Source organism: Bos grunniens, chromosome 4 (genome assembly GCF_055505025.1).
Source record: "Bos grunniens cultivar Pamir isolate PY7600 chromosome 4, Bosgru_T2T1.0, whole genome shotgun sequence".
Classification (NCBI taxonomy): Eukaryota; Metazoa; Chordata; class Mammalia; order Artiodactyla; family Bovidae; genus Bos; species Bos grunniens.
In genome coordinates this window covers 104702974-104714514 of record NC_141168.1, presented here as the reverse complement: position 1 = coordinate 104714514, position 11541 = coordinate 104702974, and the positions used below count along the sequence as shown (strand labels likewise).

The window sequence follows — 11541 nt, the reverse complement described above, 5'->3', positions numbered from 1 at the left end:
ACACAGGGTTGAGATGTGCTTGAAGTGTAAAATACACTTTGGATTCCCGAAATTTGGTACCAGAAGAAAAGTACATGTCTCATTCATAAATGTTACACAGATTGCATGGTGAAAGGATAATATTTTTGATATGTTGCGTTAAATATATTAAATTAGATTTGATTGATTTTATTTTTCAATGTGACTATTGGAAAAGTTTAAGTTAAATGGCTAACACTGTGCTTCTGTTGCACCATGCTATTACAGATGAGCATCTGGTGAGGAACACAGAATCATCAACATGGCTTTCCTTTGCTCAGAAACCATTACTGGGAAGTGAGTCCTTGTTATACTTGAAGGTGAGGATCTAAATGTAAGCTGTAATTATGGCAAGCTCCACCCCTCTGCCCCCAGTGTCTTGGTGTCTCTAGCATTTGAAAGCATTAATTTCCAGGGCTGTTTAAGGGAATCATACTGATATTGACATGTTTTCGATGCAAAGAACTCGTTTAATTTGATTGTCACTACTCTGTGAGATGGAGATAGGAGATGTTCTATCTCTATTTTATAGTCTTGGCATTTTAAGGTACTTGTTAGGGTCAAGCTACTAAGGGGCTGGAGATGTTCTGCTCTTCACCATATTCCTGGTGGTCTTTGTTCAGGAGCCAGGATCTGTCTGTATTGTATGTTGGATTGAAAAGAAAAACAATTGGCTCTTCAACAGCAGGGGCTTGAGCTGCATCAGTTCAGTTCAGTTCAGTTCAGTCGCTCAGTCGCATCCGACTCTCCACGACCCCATGAATCGCAGCACGCCAGGCCTCCCTGTCCATCACCAACTCCCAGAGTTCACTCAGACCCAGGTCCATTGAGTCAGTGATGCCATCCAGCCATCTCATCCTTTGTCGTCCCCTTATCCTCCTGCCCCCAATCCCTCCCAGCATCAGAGTCTTTTCCAGTGAGTCAACTCTTCGCATGAGGTGGCCAAAGTACTGGAGTTTCAGCTTTAGCATCATTCTTTCCAAAGAAATCCCAGGGCTGATCTCCTTCAAAATGGACTGGTTGGATCTCCTTGCAGTCCAAGGGACTCTCAAGAGTCTTCTCCAAACATAGGTCCACTTATATGTGGGTTTCTTCCAATGGTAAATACCACAGTGCTACAGGGTCCACAGTTGGTTGAATTCGAGGTTGTGGAACCACAGATACAGAGAAAGGACATGTACAGAGGACCAGCTATAAGTTATATGTGGACTGTGCTGGAGGGTTAGTGACCTAACCACCTAGTTGTTCAAGGGTCAACTATGTTTTTTAAGAGGGTATAGATGTACCTATGTATTCAGGGCCAGTTTCACAGTATGTGACCTATGCAGACATTGTCAGGGCCCATCTTTAGAAGGCCTGGCACTTGGTATGGTGCTCTTCTGTCATGGTCTTGAAATTCTTAACATGTTTGAATAAGCGGGGGGAGAGGGGGTGCCTGCACGTGTAGTTGATCCCTTCTCTGCTCAGTAATCTAGGATGGGAGTAGGGAGGTGTTGGGAAAGAATGAAAACATCTGGTCCTCTGTGTACACCTATGTGAATTAAGCAGGGTTTGCTAGACTCAACTCTCAAATTCTGTATGAATTTTGATTCTGTATGAATTATTATAGTCAGATTTGTGGATAGTAATATAAATATATACATCATATGAGAAGAATTACAGATGATTCTTAATTGTGAGTCATATAAATTAAATAGTTTTTTAAACTATAGTAACGCTTTCTGTTTGTTTTTTTTTTAAGTTGGATTTTGCCATGTGGCAAAATGTGGCACGTTTTCTTACCATAGATCATTTGTGTAAAAAGTACAGCTATAGGATGGAAGCCTATATGATAAATGTGCTTATTTTAGTATTTGTCTTTCAGCGAGAGGAAGATGGGCCAGATCTTAGGATACCTCCAGTTGAGAGGTTTCTTCTGTTTACAAGGGCATGAGTATGAATGAAGCCTTATTTGGCAGTATCTGTTCCTTCTTTGTGATTTCTTAGCTACTTCCTGTTACATAAGGTGCCTTTTCTTCTTCTTAAATTTTTAAATGCTCTGTAAGATTGGACATAACTTCAGCACAAGAATACAGGCTTTATTATACTAGTGTATTAGTTAGCTTGTGCATGTGTGCGTGTGCATACACGCTAAGTCCCTTCGGTTGTGTCTGACTCTGCAACCCTATGAACCGTAACCTGCCAGACTCCTCTGTCTGTGGGGATTCTCCAGGCAAGACTACTGGAGTGGGTTGTCATGCCCTCCTCCAGGGGATCTTCCCCACCCAGAGATCAAACCCGTGTCTCTTATGTCTCCTGGATTGGCAGTCAGATTCTTTTGTGCCACCCACAAAAAAACATGCCATAGATGGGTTGACTTAAACTATGTAAATTTATTTTCTTATACTTCTGGATGCTATAAGTCTCAAATTTGGGTGCCAGGATGTTCTGATTCTGGTGAAACCTATACTTCCAGACAGCTGCCTTCTCCCCATGTACTCATATGGGGAGAGAGCTTTGGTATCTCTTCATCTTCTTTTAAGGACACCAGTTCTGTCAGATCAGGGCTTCACCTTATCACTTTGTTTAGCCTTAAGCTTAATTTACCTCCTTAAAGACTCTTGTGGAGATGGGGCTTCAACATAACAAATTTTGGGAGGACACAGTTCAGTCCATAGCAGCCAAGATGGATGCTGCTGCTCCTGAGTCGCTTCAGTCGTGTCCGACCCTGTGCGACCCCATAGACGGCAGCCCACCAGGCTCCCCCATCCCTGGGATTCTCCAGGCAAGAACACTGGAGTGGGTTGCCATTTCCTTCTCCAGTGCATGAAAGTGAAAAGTGAAAGTGAAGTCTCTCAGTCGTGTCTGACCCTCAGCGACCCCATGGACCTCAGCCTTCCAGGCTCCTCTGTCCATGGGATTTTCCAGGCAGGAGTACTGGAGTGAGGTGCCATTGCCTTCTCCGCCAGGATGAATATCTGGTTGCTAAAATATCTGTCCCTCTTAACTGCTGTGTTCCCAGCATTTAGAACAGTGTCTGGAACATAGGAGAGGCCCAGTAAATATCTATAGAATAAATGAAAGCCAGTGTATTAGAGCAATCTTCTCAGGGCTGCTCACTGTGGGCCCTTACCCAACAGGTGAACCAATTATGACAGTGACCACTTAGTTTTTGGCTGGAGCCAGTGCCTACTAGACAGGGCAGGGGTGCAAGCGTGGGGAGATTGGTACAACTTGGAGAAAGCAGTGTGAGAAGTGTCAGAGGTAGCATTTAACAAATGCATTTATTTAACAAGTACTTACTAAGTCTCTACTACGGGCCTCATACTGTGCTGGGTACTGGAGGTTCATATAGAGAGCAGAAGATACTTTCCATACTCTCAGGGAGTTTATAATCTAGTAGGAGAGGTAGAAAGTGAAGTCGCTCAGTCGTGTCTGACTCTTTGCGACCCCATGGACTATAGTCCACCACGCTTCTCTGTCCATGGGATTTCCCAGGCAGGAGTACTAGAACGGGTTGCCATTTCCTTCTCCAGAGGATCTTACCGACCCAGGGATCGAACCCAGGTCTCCCTCATTGTAAACAAGACACTTTACCGTCTGAGCCACCAGGGAAGTAACACTAGTAGGAGAGATGGAGAGGGTGATTTAAGAGGGAGGAATATGATTCGATGAGAGTATATATCTAAGTAACCTGCTTTTAGATTCAGGAGGGGATAGAGGGTGGTTGGTTTAAGGCTGAGCAGGTTTTAACTTGGCCAAGAAGGGAGGGGAGACCGCTCAAGGCAGAAGAAACAGTGTTTGCAAAGGTGTGGCAGTGGGGGTGGAGGGTCACGTCCTAGGAAGCTAGAGCTCAGTTAGCAGGGAGGCGAATGGGGTGCATTGAGGCTGGAGCAGTAGGTAGGCCAAAGCATTTAGGGTTTTATAGGTTATATTGAAGAGTTGGAAGTCTGTATGAAGAGCAGTTGGAAACCATGAAAGGGTTTTAAGCAGGAGTTGGATAACCTGGATAAGTTTGTGTTTTATTAACATCACTTTGATATTGTATAATGATGAATTTCATAAATGCCAGAGTAGGAAGATGAATAAAAGAATTGCTGAGACAGCACCACAGGCCAGACATGTTGTCTGTTATTTTTTTATGGAGTCAGTATGCAGAGCCCTGAGACTCGGCAGCCTGGGTGGAGGAAAGAAGACAGTGAATAATTCAGTTGAGTTAGAGTCGGGGGAGGCAAACCCAGAGTGGCAGGGAAATGAAGAAGTTGAGGGTGCTAGTAAGAATATAATTGAAGTGATCAATCTTGGGCTTCAGACCTATTAAGGAAGGAAATAAGGCAGTGTTGGAATTCTTAAAGGCTTTTTCCTTTAAGTTTTGTAAGTCTGTTGAAATTCTAGACTGGTAGTTGCTAACTGAAACTTTTGCAAGATCAAAAAGTTAAGTATGTTTGAGCTGAATTTATTTAGAATATCTTTATTAGGAGTCTGTGCCAGGCTCTGCATCTGGTACAGAACATAAATGAATGAACCCTGACTTCGTGCCTTAAGAACTGACAGCATGGCTGTACAGATACCAATCGCCATGAAGATTATGAATATCTTTGTTCATTTTTTAATCCGTACTTACCTCTAGCCAGACTCAGTGAAAAACAGAAGTTTACATTTTTGTAAGCAGCTTGTATTTTTAAACTAACCATTTTTAGCATAACTGTTTCTAGTGCTTATGTGCTGAAACTTCTACTAGAATAGTTAACCTTTTCAAAAATCCTGTTTCAATACCTATTCAAAGGTTATAGAATTGAAAATTGAAAAAGCCTCTATTGCTCATTCAGTTTCCCAATGTGCAGTGTATCCTACTGGTCATAAGCAGGATGATTTCAGGTAACCCAATTGCACTTTTAATAGTTATATATTTATTCAATGTATGTTAGAAAAATATATTTGACATGTCATACACATGATTCATGGACCTTATGATGAAAGCAAAATTGATTTTCAGATTTTAAGAATGAGTCAGTTTAAGGAAAAACATTAAAAAGGGCACAGGTGGTAGATGAATAACAGAAGTTTGGGAAACACTAGTCTTAAACCAATCCTTAAGCTGTATAGATGAGAAAACAAAAGGACCTCCAAACACAAAAGACCTTTTTTGAGCCTATACTGTACTAGCTGTATAGTATATGTCAGAGCTAGGACTAAAACTGAGTACAATCCTGCTTCTTCCCATTGAAATTTGAAGAGACTTGTGGCTTTTACTTCACATCTGCATTGTCCATTATGGTGGCCTCATGTGGATATTTATATTAAAATTAAATAAAATTTAAAATTTGCACTGCCGTATTTTCTAGTGCTCAGTAGTCAGTGTGGCTAATAGTTACCATATTGGACAGTTCAGAGACAGAACATTTCTGTCATTGCAGAAGGTTCTTTTGGATAGTGCAACTTTATTACCTAGATACATGATTACTTACTTAGATACAGTAACCCTTTAATGTTTTATCCCCTTCAAAGGGATGATACTTACTAATTTACTCACCACCTGAAGTTATTTCAACCCTGATTGAAGGTACTAAATTGAAGGTACTGTTAATAGTGCAATTAAGATCATTGATCATGGGAAATAAAGCCAGAATGAAGTTCTCAGATTCCTACCAGCTCAACTTAACTGGAAGACGTCCTTCTTGTCCTCTTTTTATTAATAAATACTGTCTTGAATTCAATAGAAATTTCTAATAGAAAATTTCCTGACTTTCTAAATCCAGCTTAGAATTGTATTTCATTAACATTTTAAAACTTTTTATTTTTAAGCAGATTTTCAGTGAATGGACCTAACTGGACTCTCTGAGATCATCAATAAACATGAGCGGTAGCAAACCTGATATATTGTGGGCACCACACCAGGTTGATAGATTTGTTGTATGTGACTCCGAACTTAGTCTTTACCATGTGGAATCTACTGTGAATTCAGAACTCAAAGCTGGATCTCTACGTTTATCTGAAGACTCTGCAGCTACATTACTATCAATAAATTCAGAAACCCCCTATATGAAATGTGTCGCCTGGTATCTCAGCTATGATCCTGAATGTCTCCTAGCAGTTGGACAAGCAAATGGTCGAGTCGTACTGACAAGTCTTGGTCAAGATCATAACTCAAAGTTCAGAGATTTGATAGGAAAAGAATTTGTTCCAAAACACGCACGACAATGCAATACCCTTGCATGGAATCCAGTGGATAATAACTGGCTTGCTGCTGGTCTAGATAAACATAGAGCTGACTTTTCAGTGCTGATTTGGGATATCTGCAGCAAATATACCCCTGATATAGTTCCCATGGAGAAAGTAAGACTCTCAGTAGGTGAAACTGAGACGTCATTATTAGTAACAAAACCACTTTACGAATTAGGACAGAATGATGCTTGTCTCTCTCTTTGTTGGCTTCCACGAGACCAGAAACTTCTGCTTGCTGGTATGCATCGTAACCTGGCCATTTTTGATCTTCGGAATACAAGTCAGAAGATGTTTGTGAATACGAAAGCTGTTCAGGGCGTGACAGTAGACCCATATTTCCATGATCGTGTTGCTTCCTTCTATGAAGGTCAGGTGGCAATATGGGATCTTAGGAAATTTGAGAAGCCAGTTTTGACTTTGACCGAGCAACCAAAGCCCTTAACAAAAGTAGCCTGGTGTCCAACTAGAACTGGTCTGCTTGCCACTTTAACGAGGGATAGTAATATTATTAGATTATATGATATGCAGCACACACCCACTCCCATTGGTGATGAAACTGAACCCACAATCATTGAAAGAAGTGTGCAACCTTGTGACAATTACATTGCTTCCTTTGCTTGGCATCCGACGAGTCAAAATCGAATGATAGTTGTAACTCCTAACCGGACAATGTCTGACTTCACTGTTTTTGAAAGGATCTCTCTTGCCTGGAGCCCGATTACATCTTTGATGTGGGCTTGTGGTCGTCATTTGTATGAATGTGCAGAAGAAGAAAATGATAATTCTTTAGAAAAAGATATAGCAACGAAGATGCGCCTTCGGGCTTTATCAAGGTATGGGCTTGATACAGAGCAGGTGTGGAGAAACCATATTTTAGCTGGAAATGAGGATCCCCAGCTCAAGTCACTCTGGTACACTCTGCACTATATCCTTTGTGTGGTGAGGTCTGTGAGATGAATCAGATAGAAATGTTCTTGAAGTTTGCGGAAAGGTCAGTCTGTAAATATGCTGAATGTTTTGTGTGCAAATACAAGTCACAGAATACTAAAATCACAAAGTAAAATTGTTTAAAACTGTTGAACTTGAGATACTGCCTTGCAGATCGAGTAGGAGGAAGAAAAGTAGATCTCTGTAACAGAGTAGAACTGACGCCTTTTATAAATTGGCTCCAAATGAAAATAAGTTTAGTTTTGAAATACTTTATTATGCTTCATCACTAGTATTTCCTATGCATTTAAATACTTATGAAGCAGTATACGGAAGATATGGACCAGAAATCTCCAGGCAACAAAGGATCATTGGTTTATGCAGGAATTAAATCAATTGTAAAATCATCTTTGGGTAAGAAAGTTGTTTTTATTTTCTGCAATATGTGTTTAATTTTGTTCTCTCTATTTTTTCCCCATATTTAGTTACTTCAGGATACTGTAATATCTGGCCATATTTTTTGACTGCATTGTTTCTGACTGGGTATTTTAGGGAATTGAGTTAAATGCATAATTATTTATATATGTAAAATTCTTTTTGGAGGGAGTCTTGGTTCTTTGAAGGGATAGTTGACTTTTTTAAATCTAGTCATTAATTTATTCACAATTTTTTTTTTGAAGACTCACTTTGAAAGACATTAGAGGATTTATAGGCTCTTCCTGGTGGTTAGTTCAGATTTTATCACAGCATTTGCTTTTTTAAAAAATAAATTAAAAAATTTCTAATTGAAAAAGACCCCTTTTATTTTGCTGCCTAAACCCTCCCACTTGGCTGTCTGATGGCAAGGCCTGTATAACTATGACATGAAGTATGGACTTACCTGAAGTGCCTTACTGTTTCAGTCCTTGATGATTGAAAAATGTATGAATTAATGTAGGATTGAAATTAATAGACTATTTAACAGTTTAAAAAAAGGAAACATGACAAGAAAGCCAGGCTTACTGTTTGTTCCCTGACTTCTTTAAACAGTTGTTCCTATTGTCTTTATTGGAATTAAATTGTGAATTATAGTTGTTTTCTCAGCCTAGCATTTGATATCTAGCTTTAGATAGCTGTCAAATTTGGTCTCGTCAGGCTGCTAGAAAAGTAGTTCTTATGATTTAGTCAAAAAATAGGAATAGAAGTAATAAATCCAACTTGGTTTTTTATAGGACTTTCATGAATACTGCACAAAAATATACAAAATAAAATGCTATTTTTTAATGAGTAGTTTGAGCATTTCAACTAAATGCTTATATTATTTTATTTTTTTAAAGGACTTTTAAATTACTTTGGTTCACATTACTGAAGATTGAGTAGACTGTTTATTTCATCTATTTCATTTTAGTGTTCTCTCAGTAGGTCCGACCCAAAAAAGTAACTTTTATTATAAACAATAAAGTGAAAGAGTTTAATTAGAGACTTCCATTTTTATTAATGTAAGTTAAAGGTCAGTAATACTGTGTTACCTTGATGAAAAGTATTTATAGCTATACAGTAGGTCAGACCACATTGCATTCTCAGTATTGTGAGGTTTATTGTTTTTTGCTGTATTTTGATATATTTCGGGGAAAAGCCAGCCAAGTACGTGTAAAGCACAGGGGAATAATGGAATTTCTTTATAAGTTTTTGGTGCAGTAGAAATAAACTGAGTATCATGAGTTAAGAGTAGTCTTTACCCAAACTGTTTGATTAAGACTACTGTTGGAAAGATTACCTCATTGCTGGACTTTTGGCTTTTTGCTTGGTTTGGATTGGTTTAGATATTTTTGTTTCTGCAACCCCAAAGTAAAAAGTAGAGAAATGACTGTCAAAGATGGCAGTCCTTAGGTTTCAATCTTTTCTTTTTTCCTAATTGTATCTCTAATAATTCAGCACATAGTAAGTCAACATGGTGAGCCATCTTGCCCACAGTAACCTAATGCACAAGTTTATAGAGTGCACAGCTAAATTTTAACTTTGGTGACAAATAACATAGTGAGTGCCTATTATGAATTAGATATCACGCTAGTTGCTTTCTCATTGTTACTTGACTTAATTCTTTCAGCTGTAATATAAGGTAAGTTTATTCATTTGGCCAATATTTATTACTTGCTCACTATATGCCAAGAATCTAGAAACTGGAGACATAACTATCAATAAGATAGCTAAATCTCTTTTGTCATGGAGACTGAATGAGATATGATTCCTGCTCTTGGGAAGATTACAGTCTATAGTTGACCCTTGAACAAGGAGGTTGGAGGGTGGTTAGGGTCGCTGATCCCTCTCCCCCAGTCAAAAATTTGCATACTTATATTTCTTTCTCAAAAACAAAGAAATTGTTAAATGACTCACTCAAGGACAGGAAGCCAGAACAGTTTAGATAGAATTAGGACTCAAAGCCTAGTTCTTTTGATTCCACATATTGTGATCTTTAATCAAACACTAACTTTTCCCCACATTTAGAGATCTGTAAAATGAAAATACAGGTACTATATTTATTGAAAACTCTTGTGTATAAGTGGACCCATGCAGTTCAAACTCATATTGTCCATATAGTTCAGAATATGGACAAGTAAAGTTAGTTACAATACAAGGAAGAACAGACAGTTGTGGATAGAAGAATTCATAATCTGGTTGTAGGGACTAGTGGTGGTTTCTTGCAGGAGGTAAAGGCAAAGACAGGGTTCAAACAGGGCGCAGCAGATTCTGTGAGCCCGGAGGAGAGGGGACGGAACATGTTGAGTGTTGCGGGGACAGCGCGGGAGAGGACGCAAAGAGAGAACGGAGGCAGTGGGGCAGCTCAGGCCTTGGGGGTTAGGGAAATTAACATCCCTGATAAAGGGATGATAAATTTTATATAAATATATTAATTATTTGTTATCATCCCTAACAAAGGGAACCCAAGAAAAGATTTTAGCAGTAACAAGATGAGATATGTGTTTTAGAGCTGTCAGTCTGTGTGTGGAATGGATTGGAGAGGATTAAGATAGATAGCAGGGACCTCAGAAGCCATAATAATCAGGCAAGATATGATGGAATTCTTACCGAAGTTAGTGGCAGAAGAGCTAGAGAAACGTGGGTAGATGAGAGAGGGGGACAAATTTAATTGATTGGATGAAGAAGATGGAGAGGAAGGAAAAATGAAAGCATGCTAAGGCAACTGGGATAATACTAATAGCAGTTAATTAGATAGGAATAGCACAGGAAGAATGTGTTTGAGAGCAAGAAAAGAGTTTATTGGGGGATAAATTTGAGATAGCTAGATAGTGATGTCCAACAGATAAATGTAGGTTGAAAAAAGGAGGTCATCCATTTTAATTAATTCTTCAAAGAAATTTGATTATATGAAGGAGGATAAGAAGATATACAGTGATAGCAGCAGGCGAATTTGGGATCATGGGGAGCTTTTGTGTTTTGTTTTTAGCATGGAATTGATTTAGGCATGTTCAAATGCTGATGAGAAGAAACTCATACAAAGCAATTAGAAGACGCAGAATAAAGAGCATGAAGAGCAAAATTCCTAGGAACGGGAACCAATGCATAGGTCAAAGATTGGCTTTAGACAGGAGAGTGCACACCTACTCTGTAGCAGGCAGAGGGAAAGGTATGTACGTGCTCAGGTGCATCCTATTCTTTGTGACCCCTTGGCCTGTAACTCACCAGTCCTTTGCCCATGGAATTCTCCATGCCACAATATTGAAGTGGGTTGCCATTTCCTACTCCAGGGGGTCTCCCCAGCCCAAGGATGAAGCCCACGTCTCTTTCGTCTCCTGCATTGGCAGACGGGTTCTTTACCACTGTGCTACCTCGGGAGCCCAGGTGTTTATGCAGGTTGTTTAATGTTCAGTGATCAGAAGCTGATGTGTTTTCCACCCGATGGCTCCTATTTTCTCAACATAGTAGGCTTGCTTGTTGAGAAGAGCAGGGAGGTTGTGGAAATAGAGGAGAGGAGAGAGTTGTCTTGAGAAATGGGAAGACCGTGGGGCATTGTTGTTTTTCCAGAAGAAAGAATAACGGACGGTGGAGCGAGGGAATTAAGGGTCCTGGCAAGAGGTTGATCCGTTGTTGGTCCTGGGATCTAAGCTGGAGAGGGAGGAAGGTGACAGAGCACTGACAAGGAAATACGAGTGGTCAAAGGGTGATTGTGAGGTTGGGATTGTGAGCTGGGAGGCTGGAGAGGGAGGAAGGTGACAGAGCACTGACAAGGAAATACGAGTGGTCAAAGGATGATTGTGAGGTTGGGGTTGTGAGCTGGGAGGCTGTGAGGTTGTGGTTAGAGAGTGGCTGTTTTGGAGAAGGAATCGTGTGGAGTATGTCCATGATGAGAGTGGGTAAAATCTTGGAGGTGTGGACCACTGGAGATAAGCAAAG

The 11541-nt window shown here is 39.9% G+C and overlaps 1 protein-coding gene across 28 annotated transcripts in view; it reads left to right on the top strand.

The window, feature by feature from the left end:
• The window catches only part of MIOS (meiosis regulator for oocyte development), a 286003-nt gene that overhangs the window by 250035 nt on the left and 24427 nt on the right, over window positions 1–11541 (top strand). For 8 of the 28 annotated variants that reach the window (XM_086397694.1, XM_086397697.1, XM_086397691.1 and 5 more), the window contains exons 2-4: window positions 247–338; window positions 5806–7147; window positions 7465–7563. The exons of 2 other annotated variants lie outside the window; for them this stretch is intronic. In XM_086397694.1, coding sequence (XP_086253820.1) covers window positions 5854–7147; window positions 7465–7563 — 1393 coding nt within the window. In that variant the 5' untranslated portion in view covers window positions 247–338; window positions 5806–5853. Of the gene's footprint in view, window positions 1–246; window positions 339–5802; window positions 7148–7442; window positions 7564–11541 lie in introns of all 28 variants that reach the window. 18 more of the 28 variants (XM_086397711.1, XM_086397713.1, XM_086397706.1 and 15 more) reach the window with 5 other exon arrangements.